At 40.5% G+C, this 19115-nt stretch overlaps 1 protein-coding gene across 5 annotated transcripts in view; it reads left to right on the top strand.

Moving 5' to 3' along the window:
• The window catches only part of EPC1 (enhancer of polycomb homolog 1), a 109046-nt gene extending 90183 nt beyond the window's left edge, over positions 1–18863 (top strand). For all 5 annotated transcript variants that reach the window (XM_051821685.2, XM_002717284.5, XM_070056094.1 and 2 more), the window contains 9 exons: positions 1568–1727; positions 3455–3631; positions 4013–4102; positions 4185–4333; positions 5164–5516; positions 12890–13008; positions 13653–13794; positions 13895–14258; positions 17501–18863. In XM_051821685.2, the coding sequence (XP_051677645.2) occupies positions 1568–1727; positions 3455–3631; positions 4013–4102; positions 4185–4333; positions 5164–5516; positions 12890–13008; positions 13653–13794; positions 13895–14258; positions 17501–17573 (1627 nt within the window). In that variant the 3' untranslated portion in view covers positions 17574–18863. The remainder of the gene's footprint in view (positions 1–1567; positions 1728–3454; positions 3632–4012; positions 4103–4184; positions 4334–5163; positions 5517–12889; positions 13009–13652; positions 13795–13894; positions 14259–17500) is intronic.
• Positions 18864–19115: the final 252 nt, after the last annotated feature.

Here is a 19115-nt window from a genome sequence, read left to right as displayed (position 1 = left end):
CTTTATTTCCTAAAGCAATCTCCTGTAATTAAAAATAGCACTTTAAATAATAAATAGGACTACTTAGATTTGTGGTTGTGATATTATACTTTGTTGGAGTTGTGTGCAGTGCTGTGCTTGTCATTCTAAACTTTTTGTTAACTTCATAGAAGTGATTCTTTTTAAATATATGTAACAAAGTACTCAGGTTTTTTGTGTGTGGGTTTTTTTTTTTTTTTTTTTTTTTTTTTTTTTTGGTAAGATTTATTTATTTAATTGAAAGGCAGAGTTAGACAGAGAGGAGGGGTAGAGAAAAAGATCTTCCACCCACTGGTTCACTCCCCAAATGACTACAATGGCCAGGCTGAAACCAGAAGATTCTTCTGGGTCTCCCACATGGGTACAGGGGCCCAGGTCCTTGGGCCATCCTCCACTGCTTTCCCAGGCATATTAGCAGGGTGCTGGATCTGAAGTGGAACAGCCAGGTCTCAAACCAGTGCCTATATGGGATGCTGGCACTATACACAGCAGCTTAACCCACTGAGCCACAGTGCCAGCCCTTTGTTGGATTATTTTTTAAAAATATTTTAACTTGACAGGGCTCCTATCCCTTGGTTCATTTCCCAAATATCTGAAGTGCCAGGGCCCTAAGCCAAAGCCTGGAACTGGGACCTCGACCCAGGTCTCACATGGGTAGGAGAAACCCAATTATTTGAGCCATTGCCACTTTCTCCCAGGGTCTACTTTGGTGAGAACTGGAGTCAGGAGCTGAAATTGAATTCTGGCACCCACAACCCAGTACTAGACTTAAAGAGAAGGAAAAGAACCCATAAATGTTATTCAAATAACCATGCTGCACGATAGATGGTGGAAACGTCAAGCCTCACTGCTTTATTTTCAGTGCCTCTCTTCAAAGAAAGTAACTTTTTGTGCTTCCTTTCTGAAAAATGAGTTTCATTGTAGAGGCAATTCTAATAAGCAGAAAGTTCCTCAGCACCATTAGGCAATAATTTCAGCTTTTCCACCAAATCTGTCACCAGAATTGCTGTTAACATTCCAACCTTTGTTTTTTTCCCATAGTCATCTATTACTTGCAGAGGTCAAGCTAGCAAGCCAAAAATATAGAAAGAAGAAACAAAAGGAATTAGCAATCTTTCATTTTAAGAGATATCCAGCAAATAGTTTAACTATAATGCTACTTTAAGTCTAATTGATGTTTATAAGTATATCCCAGTCAGGTATGGGATAAGAACTTACAGAAGTCAGTTTTTAGCCTTTTCCCTAACTTTATTTAGGTATAATTGACAACAGTTATGCATCGTTCATTAATTGGAGTATACAGATTTGAAGTTATAAACTGAACAAGGTCTGGAGACCAGATGTGCAGTATGGTTAATTATAATATCCTACATACTTGAAATTTGCTAAGAGTAGATTTTATGTAATACCCCCTCAAGTAACTGAGGTGATGAATATGTTAATTAGCTTGATTGCAGTAATCATTTTATAATCCATGTTTTATCAAACCATCACTTTGTGCCCCTTGAATGTATTATACAGTTTTGAGTTTTCTTTTTTATAATTTCAGGTATAATTTGGGTGACTACAACGGTGAGATCATGTCTGAGGTTATGGCACAGAGACAGCCACTGAAACCCACTTATGCCATCCCTATCATCCCTATTACCAACAGCAGTCAGTTTAAACACCAGGAAGTAATGGATGTGAAAGAGTTTAAAGTTAATAAGGTGAATAATGTTTTTGTGATGATAGTATCTGACAGTGGGATGGGATTTTATTAGTAGTAGGAAAATAAAGGAGAAAAATACATAAGCCATACCATGAAGTAGAACCTTAATGATTATGGCATATTATGAAAAGAAACTGAAAGTTTAAAATAAATTTTTGTTTTTGTTATTTCCTTATCTTATATAAAAGGATGACTTTGTTACTATAGTTGATAAGAGAAGTATTTTACTAACTATAGGATTATGAAATATTAAAATAATTCAAACAAAATATAGAAGTTTAGAGAGAAGGACAGGAAATCCTTGCTGATAGGATGAGTTTGTGATGTTCTTTTGTGTGTGAGATACATCAGTGTGTAAGTGGAAGGCAAGATAGAAGAAGGAATTCAGGTATCTCTTTAAATGTGTAACAGAGATAATGGATTAGAAATGGAAATATGTGACACATTAATACTTAACCAAATACTTGGCAGTATGTAAAGAATAAAATTGATGAGGAGAAATAAAATTAGTGGAGGGAAATTAAGAAAGGCAATTAAGTGGTACCTTCTTGGGAAAATGTGGGTCTGAGGGAGAAAAATCTGTTTTTTCATGCGCATTTAAATTTATCCCCCATGGACACACTGAAATGCTGTATTGATCAGATTTTTTTCTGCCTGCCTTTTCAATTTACTACTCCTAAATACACTTTTTAAACACTAGTGTAGTATTTTAAGTCTGGTCCCCCAGTCTGAATCTTGTGTAACTTTGCACGCTATTTCTGTGTTGTCCTTCAGGGTTTAGATTTCATGACTGCACTCCTAACTATGCGATTCTATCCTTTCTGAATATGTGAGAAAGCTGGGCCCGAGCCCTTGAACATGTATTAGTTTAAATTCTTCCAGATTAAGATAGAATCATTAATTGAAGCTGTTTTGGTTTTCTTGGTAGTTTTTATAGTAGTTTAAGTAATTGCATCCCAGATTAAGTAAGATCAAACTTTTAAATTCCATAAAACTTAACACAAATATTTTGCACAGTTTCTTACCTGTGCTATTTGCCATTATCTTTTTCTCCCCAGTAAATACCATTTTGCATCTACACTCACTACCTGTTGTCCACACATGAGATCCATACTTCTAACTTAGCATTGTCTGCCACATGCATTTCTCCTGTGAGCTGACTTCATAACTCACCTATTCTTTGTCCTGCTTTTCTCCCAGTATAATAATTTTATATCTTTATCCTCAAAAATTGCTCAAAATTCACCACTCCACAAAGCCTTCTTTGTTCGGTTAGCAAATCCTTCCTTTTTGTTTTTATGGCCCCTCGGTGTTCAACGGCTTTACTCTGCACACCGTATTAACAGTCATGTACAGTTCACCACTTTGTGTGTCACATTGTTTTCATTATGATTTTCCCTGCACTAATTTGTTGTTTCTTGAGATTAAGTGTTGAGAAGTAAGGACTAGATGTTTTATTACTATTTTCTCCTATAATTTTCACAGTATAAATGTTATAAATGTTAATTGTAGGAGCTGGAGAACTTCTGTTCTCATCTTACTTTAATGGAATCAAAATAATTTATAGGACTATGTTTAGATGGCCAGAAGTAAAAGTCTGTGTCTCCTTTGAATAGAACTGTCTTCATTATACAAATAAGCTGCTTTTTAAAATTTCCCAAAGAGCAGCAGGTTTGTTGAACATGGTTTCTAGTGTCTTTAATCACTTTCGTGTCCTTGTTGTAGCAAGATAAAGCCGATCTTATCCGACCGAAACGGAAATACGAAAAGAAGCCCAAAGTCTTACCGTCGTCTGCTGCTGCTACTCCTCAACAGACGAGTCCTGCTGCACTGCCAGTCTTTAATGCTAAAGATTTAAATCAGTATGACTTTCCCAGCTCAGATGAAGAACCTCTCTCCCAGGTAAATACAAGACCTTCTCAGGGTGGGCATTGTGTAGTGGGTTAGGGGGTGCCCACATCCCCCATCCATGTACCTGCTCTGCTGTGATCCAGTTTCCCGCTAATGCGGACCTTAAGAGGCAGCAGGTAATAGCTCAAGTAGTTGTGTCCCTGCAATCCACATGGAAGACCTAGGTTAAGATCCAGGCTCCTGGCTGCAGCCTGGTCCAGCACTGCTGTTGCTGGCATTTGGACAGTAACTGGGGTGGAAGATACTCTGTGTGTGTGCCTTTCAAATCAACAAATAAGTAAAAATTTTTGAGAAAAGAGTGTCTCTCTATAAAAATAGAGGAAGAATGTAGGAAGTCACACGTTTGACCTACTTCTTTTGTTGTACTCAAAGGTTTTGTCCGGCTCTTCGGAAGCTGAGGAAGAGAATGATCCCGATGGTCCCTTTGCTTTCCGTAGGAAAGCAGGCTGTCAGTACTATGCTGTAAGTGTTGTTTCCTCCTTGCAAATATCTAACTGTTTCCCTCTAACTGACAAAATAAAATAATGTGGATATTTTTTTTTAGCCTCACTTAGACCAAACTGGGAACTGGCCTTGGACTAGTCCTAAAGATGGAGGATTAGGGGATGTGCGATACAGATACTGCTTAACTACTCTCACCGTACCCCAGAGGTGTATTGGATTTGCACGAAGACGGGTTGGGCGCGGTGGAAGGTAGGGTGCTCTGTGTTCCTAGCAGAGGGATATTTTAGATATTTCTCTTTGCTGTTCTTAATTTATTTGTTGAAATATTTTGCCACTTTGTAGTACTTTGTTTCTGTGACATTGGTGGTAGTGAAAATTCTCTGTGGTGGCTGTATTTTCTTCTGTTGCTAGCATTAATCAGTATTCTCATTTTGAGATGGAGTCATTTATGAAATTTAGATTGTGGCTGGCATTGTGATGCAGTGGGTTAAGTCACCACTTGGGATGCCTGCATCCCTTATCAGACTGCCTGGGGTTTGAGTCTCACCTCTGCCTCTGATCCTGCTTCCTGTTATTGTGCATCCTGGGAGGCAACAGATGTTGGCGCCAGTGCCACCCATATGGGAGACCTGGATACAGTTTCTGGTCCAGCCCCTACCGTAGCAGGCATTTGAGGAATGCACCAGAGGCCAAAAGCGCATGTGCTCGCTCTGCCTTTGAAATAAATAAAAATGGGTTAGAAGTTTATATCAATAATAATATATCCCCCTAAAGTAGGGGATTGTCATATTTTGTCTATAAGAAATTTTAGTAGTACCAAATATCACATGTCTTTTAACTGCTTTTCTCTTCCCCCAAAGAATGACGTTTTTGCTTAAATACAGACAGATATGTTAGCAAGATTTTGTAAAGTGTGTTTTTGAGCCTGTAATAATCAAATACTGAAATAATCAACTTTATAGCTTTTGAATATCCAATAGGAGTTAGGAAGTTGGGGTTGGGGGGAGAAAGGAAAAGCTTTCCTAAATAGTCCTTGAGGAGCTGCTGATATATATCTATTTCCACCGTGTTTTTAATAGGGTCTTACTGGACAGAGCTCATTCAGACTACGACAGTATGTTTCGCCACCTGGATTTGGAAATGCTTTCCTCACCACAACATTCTCCAGTCAATCAGTTTGCCAATACCTCAGAAACAAATACCTCGGACAAATCTTTCTCTAAAGACCTCAGTCAGATACTAGTCAATATCAAATCATGTAGATGGCGGCATTTTAGGCCTCGGACACCATCCCTACATGACGGTGACAATGATGAACTCTCCTGTAGAAAGTTGTATAGGAGTGTGTATCGAACAGGAACAGCACAACCTGGGACCCAGACATGCAGTACCTCCACGCAAAGTAAAAGTAGCAGTGGCTCAGCACACTTCGGTATGTTTATTTGCTATGATGTGCATTTCTATAAAAATGTAAGGTTCCTCCAGTTTTTTGAGTGTGTGATTTATTACATATGTAGCTGAAAATCTTTTTTTTCTCAAAACAGTTAATAAAATAAAAAAGGTCTTGGTTTAAGTATTTGAATTTTGTTGCTGTAGGAGTTTGTATGTATGTGTCTGTATTCAAATAACACCCACATGCAAAGGCGATGTGTTGCTGTTTAATGGGTGACATTTGATTGCTGGATGCAGTCATTGAACCACAAGAATCATTGATTACATTTTCAAATAATATGAAAGGAAAACAGACCTGAAATCGTTAAAGAGTTTCATGCTTGGATACTTCTTTCGTCTTTTACCTAAGCATGGATTCCAGCAAGTCAGTAGGCGTGCTTAAGCATCTGTGCTGATAAAACAATTCAGAACAATGTATTAAGAGAGAAACTAACTTTGCAAAGAAGAATATCTAAGCTAAAGTTTACTTTAACATTTTTGAAAACATCTTTAGACTATGTCGACTTTATTATTATACATTGTGAAATAAGGCTATTACAATAAATGCTATCTACTTAAAATATTCCTATAATTGTAGCTTTCTATTTTAAAGCACAAGTCCGTGTCATTTGAAGCCTATAAGTTAGAGACTTTCACTGTTAAAATTATGCTACTACATTTTTTTCGAGGTAATTTAAATATTGATGTTGAAAGGACTGTAAAGATTGCTTGTTTCCCTAATCAGTACCTGGTGGGGTAATGGTTCAGTTGCCTCATGCATAGGAAAATGTGCCTCTTTCTCTTGAAGACCTCCAGAAAGTGTTCATATAGTAATTTGTTGGTGGTTACAAAAAGGACTTCTGTGAAATGGAAATCTTTGTGTTCATGAGAAAAGTAATCACATTGTAGATCAACTGGAAGATAAAGTTTCTTGGAAATCTAACTGGTTATTTATAAATTTCATTAATTCCTAATATTTTTATCACCAAAAGCCAATTACTCTCTGGTTTATTATCTTAAAAATCAAAATGAAGAACTTCACAATGAAGGAAGATGTATATGTGGTGTGAACAGTTTAAAAGTATAAATTTGCAGTAGTTTCCCCAATATTTAAAGCTTCTGAAGCTTTATGAAATTGAGACCTCTTAGAGAAGATAGACATGTTCCATCAATCCCCATCTTTCCCATCCCTTAGAGAAACTGAAGTTTATAGCTGTCTTAATAATTTTATAAAGCTCACTGTTATTATATAAATAAGTTTTCTGTTTCACATAAAAGGCATATCAATATCAGTTACAAAACTTTCTTAATTTGTGTTTGCCAAAGAACTTTAAAAGGTGAACATTGTTGAACATACCACAAGTTTAGCTGGAAAAAAATCTTTATAATATTCTAATCTCTTTTTAATCATTTCCTTCTCCCTACATATATAACTTTTTTTTTAAATGAGCTTACCTATTTTTTTCTGTGGTATTGATTGTTCTCAATTCCTTCTGAAAATCGCTGGAGTTCCCATATATTTAGAGACTAGACGCCTCCAAACTACTATGGGATAACACTATTCTTTCATATTTGTAAATGTTCTGGTGACTGAAAGCTTTTCTCTTTTTGCTCTGTCAAATATATTAGAGTGCGTTTCTGTCATATATGGATTTCAGTTAAGTGAATTTAAGTATAGGCCCCTGGAGGGGCAAAGAATATTTGGTAGTTGAATCATAATACAGGATTTTAAATACAGTTCTAAGAAAAAGTCTTCTGCAAGGTGAAGCTGGAATGAGAGATGCAAATCCTTTGTTTCTCCTACACGTTTCCTGCCCACCTTGTCATTGCCTTCTTGGGCTAAAACATCTCACTTAGCGTAATTGTAGGTCTAAGGACAAGTTTTACATACAGAATGTCGTCGTGTCGGCCACCCCCCCCCCCCCCCCCCCCGTACAAAGCTAACCACTTCATCTAGCACTTAGTTGATTCAGAGAGACTCTGATTCAGTCCAACACCAGAGAGACTCTGATTCAGTCTAACACCTTAGTCGATTCAGAGAGACTCTGATTCAGTCCAACACCAGAGGAAACTAGCTGTGTTCCGCAAGAGTCCCCATCAGGGCACTCTCCAGAGGAATTCTCGAGGCTGACTTTTGACTAGACTGACTTTCGAACTTAACTGTCCCAGGAGAGTCAGTTGGTAGCCCTCCCTGCTGCTTAAGCCAGAGATGCGGGCTGTAAATTAGCCATTTTTTATTGTTGCTGTAAATATTAATACTTATATGTATGCTATGACACAGTGATGCCCTCTGGGCTCATGTCTCTTGTCCAAATAATCTAGAAAGGCTTTTTACTCTTATTTTACATAGGAAATTCTAAATGAAGAGGTAAGGAGCCCATTCGTTTTGCTGAAATGCATGAGCTTTAACGTACCCACTTGTACAGCTTTTTCCACTACCCAGAATCCTTTTTCCTTACTTGGCCATTCTGCATAGTTGTATAACAGGAGGGTAGCCTGTGTAGTCAGTTGTTGATGCCTGATGAATACTGCATAGTGCATAGCAAGAACTTGGGGAGACTCACTGTAGGTGTATTTTAGAATTTTTAGGACTACGTTCCTATACTTAAGGATAAATTGTTTATTTTTAATACTTTTCAGTTAATACATGATTTAGATAATTTGCAAATACAGTTTTATAAATTTTTTGAAAGAGAGGCTGAGATAGGGAAACAAATCTCATATGTTCTGGTTCACTCCCCAAGTGCCTGCAGTAGCCAGGATGGGCCATACCAAAGCCAGGAGCCTAAAACTCAGTTCAGGTCTCCCTTACGGGTGGCAGAGACCCAACCACTTGAGCCATCACCTTCTGCCTCCCAGGGTGTATATCCGCAGGAAGCTGGAATCAGAAGCAGAGCCAGCACTCGACCCCAGGCCTCTGATATGGGATTCAGGAGTCCAAAGTGGTGTATTAGCTGCTTTACCAAATGCTCCCCCTGACCCAATTTGGTTTTTGTTTTTTTTTTTTTTTTTTTTTAATCTACAAAAGCACTTCTGAAAATTTAATGTTTGTCCTTATATAATGCAAGAAAGACTGAAAACAGTAATTATTTTTTTAAAATTATAGTGCTATTTTGAGATTTGAATTCCTTGTTCCCAATGAAATTTTGCCATCATTATAAATCATTTTTCTAAGCTCACATACCTGCACTAAAGATTTGGTTTGTTCTCACAAGTAGATAGAAGATAATGTGGCTAAAATGTTATATTCTAAGTCTCAATATCTATAACTTAGTGTAACTTACTGTAGTTTGTAACAAGGTTTTAATCTTATAGTGAAAAAGGAACTGTAGACTTAAACACTGGACATTTTAATTGCTAGGTTTTATAAATCTAAAGGACCTTAATCTTTATTCAGATACATTTCAAAATTGTGGAATCTTTGATACTGCACAGAGTGACTTACCACATAACATTGGTAGAATGTGGATAGGCCTTGTAGTGAAATACACGATAGTTCTCAGTTGTGCTGTGTAGTGCAAGAATATTCACACTAGAAGGAGTATTTGACTACACGGAATTTCATGATCAAGTCATTCACAGCCAGGTGGAGTTCAGTTCCGGTCATAGTTTGCCACCAGATGAATTACATGAATGTTGGTTTTCAGATTGGATTTCTGGTGGCTGGTAAGGGCTCATGAACTGTCAGCTTCAGTAGCTACCTGAAGAAGAGTCATTTCACTTTGTATTTATTTCTTTTTATACCTACCCGTCCCTCCTACATTTCCCTATATCAGAATCAAAGTTCTACCTGTGTACTACTCCGAGAAATTTCTAATTCAGGGGTTTCTTTTAAAATAAGTATTTGGGATTTTATATTTTTGTTTTTAACAAATTAAACATTGGGTACTCGAAACCCCATTTTCCCTAGCTAAGTTTCAGATGATATATTTTGTACTCAAGCTCCTGTCACCTGCCCCACTCCCACTCTGAATATTGCAGGTGATCTGTTCCAGCTGCCATCGTGTATAACTTCCAGGCCAGCAGCTGAAGTGTGGGTTATTCCTGGCGCTGGTGTCATGCCATGGCTTGCTGTATAAGAAACACTCTTATGTTATTTCACCTGAATTCCTACTTCCAGAGAACTGGGTAGTGAGAAGCAACCAAAAAATTCTACATAAACGGTGCTAAAGAGGGCAAATTGAACAACTTCTAGATCAGGTTATTCTACATTTGGTGATCTCGGTTAGAAAGTTTGTGCATATATTTAGGCAGAAGCTGCCTTCTTAAATTGAAACCTAGAGGTTCCTGCTGTCCAGCATCATGCTGCCCTTGGCGTGTTTGAAGTCCTGTCCTGCTTGCTTCTTCGTTCACATCCCTGTCAGACATTCTCAGGCTTAAATTGCATCCTGCACCTGACTCTGCTCCCATACCTAGACTCTTGTTTCTCAGCTCATAGTGCTGGTCCATACAAGGTTCGATTATGGGTAATATTAAATTGAAAACAAGTTTTGTCTATTTTATCTATTTCTTAGTCTCATTGATTTGGGTTTTTCCTTCTGCTACTTAATATCTGTGTTTCCCCACGTGGAAGTTTTTCATCTCTACTGTGAGATTGTAGAAGGAAATCACCAGGAGTCCTTCCTGACCTCTTGTTTTTGGGTTCTGTGAAACAGTTCTGACTCTGGGAGCAGATCACCCATCCACAGTAACCATATTGGTCATCTTCGTGTGAATTACAAACTTGGCCAGCATTCCATATCCGGAGTTAGACATAGAACCTAAAAACTTTACACCTTGGTATCTCATGTCGTTGACAGAGAAGATTGGTCAATTTGTCTTATTTTCATTTAGCATGTGGTTAGGCTTTGAGTCATAATGGTGTCTTGATCTGAGAGCTGCTTGGTTTTCTGTGAATAGTATGAACGCCAGGTTAGATTACATTTGCCCAAAGTTACTGCCTCACCTCTGTCAAAGCTTTCGTATTCATTCACACAGCCTTCTTTTGGGTGAAAACTTTAGTTCTAGATGTAGTATCTTAGCAGCTCATAGCTGAAAAGGACCTCAATAGTTTCTCGAGCATTTTAGATGAAGATACTACATCCCAAAAGGTTAAACAGCATGCCCAAGAATGCTCATCTAGCTAACGGTAGAGCTGAAAACAAAAGCAGTCCAGGGCTCAAGGCCCCTGGGCCCGGGGTGTTCATCACCATCACTGCCATTTATGTGTTGCTCCGCACGTTTCTCCTGGATCCTTCACCAGTTTCCTTCCTGGACTCCAGGAGGAGCAAAACAATATCTAAGAAATAGGCCGGCTTTGCTATCTAAGAAGTAAGCTAACATAGTGATATAAAATGTTAACAGTTTTCAAAAAGTGAAATTCACAACACCCTCAGAGACCCAGATCAAGATGTTGATTTCAAGAGGGCAAAAATATTTGGAACTTTATTCATATTGGCTTCCAGTTATCACTGACTTTTTAATTAAAGCACAGCACCAGCAGAGTTCAACAACAAAAAGTGCTTTCATTATAAAAAGTTTTCTATAAAAGCTTGTCAATGAATGTAAATGTACTATCTTTCTAAATACGTGATGACCCAACCTTCCAAAAATGATCCATTTTTTAAAACTTGCTGACCATTCCTATTAGAAAATCAAGTGTGAGGCAACAGACTCAAAATTAGGAAATGAAAAAGTCTAAATCAGAAATAGATTGGCAGAAGTATCTAATGAAATAAGGATCTTCAGGTTTAAAGAGTTGGCTTTTTTAAAATATAGGGGTAAATATTAGTTACGAACATTCAGGACAGCATTAATTCTTGTGGATTTTCAAGCTTTGATATAACACATTTCTGCTATGTGGAAATGGTTATGTGGCTAGACAGCTACTTTTATATCAATATTTAGGAATCATCATATGAATAAAACTCTTCTCTGTGAATCTCACATCTGTGAATTGCAAACAAAGTAGGAAAAGGAATTTATCAAAGGCCAGACACCAGCTAAATACATTCGTAACACACACACACACACACACACACAACAAGAAAACCAGCAGTAAAGGCTTTCTAATAAGTTGCTTTTTTGCCCTTGCAGCCCTAGAACTTAGTTTAGCTCAAGTATAGGAATCTGTGCAGGCACTAAGAACTTAAGAGTTTTTCTTGAATATTAATGATTTTTTGATACATTCAGACCATGGTGGAATTTGTAACAAAAATTTGCTAGTTATATCAAGAAAAGGCGTTCTGAGGGACAGTGAAAGATTTCTTTGGTGAGTTAACAAATGCAAATCACATAGCTTGATGACGTGATACTCTTAATAACTAAGCAGTAAGCAATAGCAATAAACTAGCTGACAGTATTTTGAAAACTTAAACTTTAGATTGAGGAAATTTGCATGATTATAGATTCCCTGGGATCCAGGGATGCATGATAAACTTTTTTGGTTTAAAATAATTCTTACTCAAACATCATAGGCTTCTTAAAGAAGCCTTCCTAATCCATTTGTATTGTGATTGTATGTGCTTTTTTTTTTCCTTTTTTTTTTTAATTGGCAAAAAAGAAAAGAAAAAGGTTTCCTTTTTAAAAACTGCACACACTTTTTTGGGGGGTAATAAATGAACATTTTTTTGTTTGTTTTTTTTAGAACTGAGCTCTCCATAGACAAACATAAGTAGCATAACACAGTGTCTTTCCTCAGACATCATTCTGTACAGTAAATCAACATAAACAACTCCGTTCTTATTGACTGGATTTTTTCCAGGTGGGTTAATTGGGTGGGGAAAATTAATTAAACTTAACATTGGAACCTCTTTTCTTCCTGCTAAACTTAAAGGATGAATTCTTTAAAAAGAAAGTAATAAACCAACAACCTTCTCTTTCATATAGAGGAAATTTTTGTAAATGACTAAAATGAGAAAATAAGTAGAACAGTTAGTGTTTATACACAAAACTGTTAGGGCCCACCTGAATGAATTGAGAAGGTAATATGGATAAAATGGAAACCAGCTGGCAATTAACAGATTTCTTCAAGCTCAGTGCAAAGTTGAATTCCAAATCTGTGGATTAAAAAGCTGATATTACCTTCTACATTGTCCAGTACAAGTGTCACAGCTTTGCAAAACTAATGGTGTCAATACTTGGGAAGTGAGCAGTTCTCTTTCCTGTGTTTAAGAGAGTCTAATTTTCTATAAATTCAAGCCACTCGTGTTAAATGTGGTAGCAGAAGTGCTGGCATTTTCATTTGGGCAGCGATCATTAGCAGGATGATGAACCTTTGTCAGAGGCTTTAATTTTGCACACACAAAAAATGTTAATGCTGCCTTTGTTTTGGTATCATAAGAGGTGTATGATATTTGTGCATTTGTATAAAACGTTTCCTCATTTTATGTTCAGCATTTACAGCCGAACAATACCAGCAACATCAACAGCAACTGGCACTAATGCAGAAACAGCAGCTTGCACAGATTCAGCAACAGCAAGCAAATAGTAATTCCTCCACCAACACATCACAGGTGAGGGGTTTGTCTGTCTTATGATTAGCCCTCATTGTTGCCCACCAGAGTTCACCTCTAGTTACCAACTGTTGTCATAGAACCTTGCACCTAACCAGCAGAAAAGTGGCTTTCGCCTGAATATACAGGGTTTAGAAAGAACTTCACAGGTGAGTATGGAAGCTGTCGCCTCTGCTCCCTACTTGTAAAAGTAAAATAAAACATGAAGTGAAATGAGATGGAGACACTGTGTTCAAATCATAATTTCTCCATCCAGTGCATTAGCTTATCTAACCTTCCCAGAGGTGCCTTTGGGTGTGTGTGTGTGTGTTGAAAGAAGTGACACACTCCTTTATATGTATTTGCAACGCTCTGAACTAGTTGACTAGCACATTTCTGGTCCAGCATTTTGTGATGGAGCTTTACTATTTCCCCTTATAAAGGCTTATTTGGTGATGGTTGTATACAGATTATTTGTTGAATAACGTTTGAGTTAAAGATTAGTTTTTCATTCCTGAAATGTATCACTATCAAAAGAGATGAAGAGATCTTAGTGGTTTGCCATTTTCATTTATAGTCAAGCTGACTGTGTTGCACCTGCATGTCGTTAATGCCAGCCTGAGGCTAAGCGATGCTGATTGATCGCCCATACGTTCTCTGTTCAGGGTTTTGTTTCCAAGACTTTGGATTCTGCTAGTGCTCAGTTTGCTGCTTCTGCTTTGGTGACATCAGAACAGCTGATGGGGTTCAAGATGAAGGATGATGTGGTGCTCGGAATTGGGGTGAACGGCGTCCTTCCAGCCTCAGGTAGGACGGGCACGTCCGAGTGGTCTTGGTTCTGTGTGTAGCGTGCATCTGTAATACAGCGAACGTGAATGTGGCTTAGATGCTTTCTTTTTCTCTCCAGGAGTATACAAGGGCTTACACCTCAGTAGTACGACACCAACAGCACTTGTGCATACCAGTCCATCGACAGCAGGCTCGACCTTGTTACAGCCTTCCAATAGTACACAGACTTCAAGTTCCCACAGTGCACTGAGTCATCAAGTAACTGCTGCCAATTCTGCGACAACTCAGGTTCTGATTGGGAACAACATTCGATTAACTGTACCTTCATCAGTTGCCACTGTAAACTCTATTGCCCCAATAAACGCACGACACATACCTAGGACTTTAAGTGCTGTTCCGTCATCTGCCTTAAAGCTGGCTGCCGCAGCAAACTGTCAAGTTTCCAAGGTTCCGTCTTCATCCTCTGTAGATCCAGTTCCAAGGTGAGTAGGTACTTTAAGGCTAAAGTGTTTGAAAGGTATGAGGGGTGGGCACTGTGGGCCAGCAGGTTAAGCCACTGCTTGGGACACCTGCATCCCACGTCAGAGCTGGTTCTCATCCCAGGAGCTCCACCTCAGATCCAGCTTCCTGCTTATGTGCCTGGGAAGGCAGCAGATGCTGGCCCAAGGACTCAGGTCCCTGCTACTCATGTGGAACACCCAGATGGAGTTCCAGATTCCTGGCTTTGGCCTGGCTTGGCCCTGGCTTATTAGGGGCATTTTGGGAGTGAAACAGCAAATGGGGCCAATGCTGCAGCTCACTAGGCTAATCCTCCTCCTGCAGCGCCGGCACACCGGGTTCTGGTCCCGGTTGGGCGCCAGATTCTGTCCCAGTTGCTCTTCCAGGCCAGCTCTCTGCTGTGGCCCGGGAGGGCAGTGGAGGATGGCCCAGGTCCTTGGGCCCTGCACCTGCATGGGAGACCAGGGGGAAGCACCTGGCTCCTGGCTTCAGATCGGCACAACGCGCCGGCCATGGAGGCCTTTTAGGGGGTGAACCAACGGAAAAGGAGGACCTTTCTCTCTGACTCTCTCTCTCTGTCAAAAAATAAATAAAAAATAAAAACAACCAGCAAATGGAAGACCTGTCTCTTGCTCTCTCCAAGTAAATCTTTTAAAAAACATGGAAAATGAGATCTGACTTTAATCCTCTGTCATTGTTTTCTGTTCGTCAGTTTTTATTAAAGTTACGAAAATGTTTTCCATTCCTATACAAATGCGTGTCACAGTTCAGTACAACGTGGAAACACGAATGTTTCAGAGAAGACCGCATACGGTCTGGACGTCCCTCTGTTACTGTTGCAGGAGCTGATAATGCTCCCATGTGTCTTCTACCTTTGCATGAAACGAGTTTTCTTTAGGATCGTTTCATCCACGGCTTCTTTTGTAGACAGAACTGATAGACTCCACTGTCACTAGATCACTAGTGTGCTAAACTGTTCTTAATAAAGACTTAGGGTATTCATGCCAGGTCAGCGCTTGAAACTTTATTAAACTTACGTGTTTTTGGTTTATTTGAAAGGCAGATGGACACAGATCTTCCATCTGCTAGTTCACCCTAAATGCAGGTGGCAGCCTGGCCAGGGGAGGTCAGGCCAAACTGGGGCGCCAGGAGCTCAGTCTGGGTCTCCCACGTAGGAGAGAGGGTGCTTGAGCCTTCAACTGCCTCTAGGGTGCTTATCACCAGGAAGCTGGAATCCAGAGCAGAGTGGAGACTTGAACTCAGGCACTCCGATAGGGCACATGGGCATCCCAAGCAGCAGTGTAACCACTGCACCAACTCCCCCTCCACGCCACGTCAACTTTAAATCAGGCCATTAGATTCTGTGCCATCTTGTTGTCTTTAGTGTCACTAGATTTAGAATTTTTACTTGGGCTCTTTTATGTTTTAAATATGAATAATTAAAACCCTACTGTTTCCAAGAGACCATGGTGGGGGGGCAGGTGTTTTATTTTTAGATAACATTGAAGTTCACATTTTTAAGCTTAACTGTAGATAAAGTGAAAGTCATTCTAGGGGTTCAGAAAGCATTATGTGCTTGTCAGAGTAATTATATAGATGATAGCTGTAATTTCTATACACTAACAATGTAAGAATTATTTTCACACCAGGGGAATTTGGGAAATGTTCTATCAAATGAGACCTGATTTGACCCAGGATAGGATTTGGTTGGGCAAAGAAAAGATTTCAAGCAGGTAGAGAAGGAGGGGGGAAACACAAGTGATGAGGCCAGCTTGTGAACCGGCTTTTCTGCAGGTTTAGGAAAATTAGGAGTTGACATCAGAATGGCAGAGGAAGGCCAGGTTGTGGAGCACCTCAAGTGCCAGACTGACCAGAGTTTGTGGCACACAGTGTCGCCTTTTTTAAGATTTATTTGAAAGTCAAGTTACAGAGAGTGAAGCAGAGGTCTTCCATCCACTGATTCACTCCTCAGTTGGCCACAGCGGCCAGAGCTGTGCCAGTCTGAAGCCAGGAGCTTCTTCCGGGTCTCCACGTGGGTGCAGGGGTCCAAGAACTTGGGTCATCTGCTGCTTTCCCAGGCCATAGCAGAGAGCTGGATCGGAAGTGGAGCAGCCGGGACTCGAACCGGCTACGCCACAGCGCCAGCCCCCAGCGTTTGGTTTCTAAACCCATATATCCCTGTCAGCCGCTGACGCTAAGTGTGGCAGCTGTCGTCTGCCCAGCACCAGCCCTTTGTTCCTAGTATTCGGAGTCTGGGCATAGCCAGTCCGTCCGCTCCGGCTCCGATACATTCAGTACCATGGTTTTAGTGCTGCAGAATGTACAAGCCAGGGAACAGCTGCAGGAGGTGAAACTTGCAGAGATCCCTTTGTCAGGAAGCTCTGGATGCAGAGAAGGCAGAGGACTCCTGAGGACTCGTGGGGTCCGGCTGCTCCCTCCCCGGGCCCACCCCGTGACTGGGGGCTTGCTCAGATGTCTCCACTCAGGTCCACGTTCGACCCCTGCCTTAAAGTCCTGCCCTGGGCCTTTCAGACTCTCGTGGAAGGGGTAGTAGAGCTGAGGAGTGGAACCTGGGCAGTCTGTGTTCTTAATGTCTAGGTTGGTCAGGCACAGCTGCAGTTTCGTTGCTGATAACTGGCGGTGGAATTTATACTTGACATCAGCCTGACCATTGTATAGTCGTGATAATGTATATACACCCCCTTTTTGCTAGCTTGTCAGATTTCATGGTAAAGAAAATCAGTCTTGGCCGGCGCCGCGGCTCACTAGGCTAATCCTCCACCTGCGGCGCTGGCACCCCGGGTTCTAGTCCCGGTCGGGGCGCCGGATTCTGTCCCGGTTGCCCCTCTTCCAGGCCAGCTCTCTGCTGTGGCCAGGGAGTGCAGTGGAGGATGGCCCAAGTGCTTGGGCCCTGCACCCCATGGGAGACCAGGAGAAGCACCTGGCTCCTGCCATCGGATCAGCGCAGTGCGCCGGCCGCAGCACGCCAGCCATTGGAGGGTGAACCAACGGCAAAAGGAAGACCTTTTTCTCTGTCCACTCTGCCTGTCAAAAACAAACAAAAACCAACTTGGGCCTTTATTCAGTCCATATGATTTAGACATTGAATGCTTTATTTGTAAGATAGGCAACTTGAAAAAAAAAATCAGTCTTTATTGAGAAGATTGTCTTCCTTTACCGAGTTGTATGTTGCGGAGAAGTAATTGACGACACTTTATTTCAACAGGGAAAGTCATGAAGCAGAAAAGCCAGCACTGAACAACATAGCGGACAACACAGTCGCGATGGAGGTGACGTAGCTTCCTCAGGAGCAGGACCCCGCCTGGGGACGTGATTAGGTGCTATGCATCAGTAGCATTGGAATGCAGGGGATGATGGAATGCAGCACATGCGTTTCTGTGGCAGCTGTGAGGACTTGACAGCAACGCTCATCTCTCATGCTTCAGTTTTCTTTTCTTACTGTTAATAGGAAAAAAATCAACATCTGTAAATTAAGAATACAGCAATTATCTGTACAGTACTGCATATTTGTAATACCCTTGTATATATGTTACTTGAATACAGAAATGTTCATTTGTGATGCTTTGCACTTGGGGGTGGGGGGGTGGGAGGGAAATAAATTGCAACAAAGAGTGTGAGATGTGAGATTGTATAGAGATGAAGTGTCACACATCACGTGCATGGTGCGGAACCTGCTGTTTTATCTATTTATTGTGCCGTGTTTACAGTTTTTCGTACACTGTACCTTCGTTGGTTCCTGTGCTGTAGTAAATGTGTTAGGTAGCTGTGGGCTCCTTGGGATTTTGTAAATGGTATAACATAACTTGGTTCCCCTCTGGGTCCTTGAGTTTTCTGTGTATCATGTGAAAAAAAAAATGGTGACATACATACAGAATTTTACAAAAAAAAAAAGGCATCAGTTTTTTTAAAATGGGAATGTACTGTTCGATGGGGATCTTCCTGGTCTACTCTCATTAGGACAAGTAACGAGCTAAAAATGAAGTCTCTTGAATCTTCCATCCATCCCCACCCGCCTGCAGAGCGGGGCGGCTTCTGGTACTTCAGGCACTAATGTTCTGTTGCTGCTCTGCACACAGCCCATTTCCTTCCACGCCAAAAAGTGTTCAATCAAGTATGCAAATGGAGTCCTTACAACTGGAGTTTATGTTGTCTTGCCCTTTTTTTAGCACAAAAAAATTGTACTTTTTTATTGTCGAATTGTTTAAAGACTTCATTCTTTACTTGTTCTTACAAAAAAAGGATATAAGGGAGAAGAATGCAGAAATTGCTGTCCGTGTATCATCATTCCAGTTTCTCAAAACAGCCAGCCAGCTTTTTTCCTTTTACGATTTCTCCCGAAGGCTGCAAGGCCAGAACCACAACTATCGGGTGCCTTCCTTTGGAAATACTCGCCCTCTCTTCCGTGAAGAGAATGGTACTTACAGACTACTACCAGTGCTTTTCAGTACCGCAGTCTGAATGCCCGGGCCGACGGCATACGTTATCCTTAAGGTTTGTAATCCCACCTGGAACAATTGTGATAGAATTCTCACAAAATAAACCCAGGGCATTACATGTTGACAAACTAACGTCGAGTGGTCTTTTGCTTTTATTTTCAACCCAAGACCCTGTTGTGTCATCTCAACTACGATCCTTGAGTGAAGGCACTGGGTAGGCAGGGAGGGAAATGGAGAGATCCAGCAGTTCTTGAGAAAGTGACTGCTAGGTCTGGGACTGTTTTTGGCAGGGGGCGGGTAGAATCCCTGCTCTTGGGGAATTAATAATCTCACGGGGAGGGAAACAAGTGTCCCCCTGTGTTACGATTAGAATTAGAAAAGCAA

Source organism: Oryctolagus cuniculus, chromosome 13 (genome assembly GCF_964237555.1).
Source record: "Oryctolagus cuniculus chromosome 13, mOryCun1.1, whole genome shotgun sequence".
Classification (NCBI taxonomy): domain Eukaryota; kingdom Metazoa; phylum Chordata; class Mammalia; order Lagomorpha; family Leporidae; genus Oryctolagus; species Oryctolagus cuniculus.
Note: the sequence above shows the minus strand (reverse complement) of the source record. Positions and strands in the feature narration are given on the sequence as shown.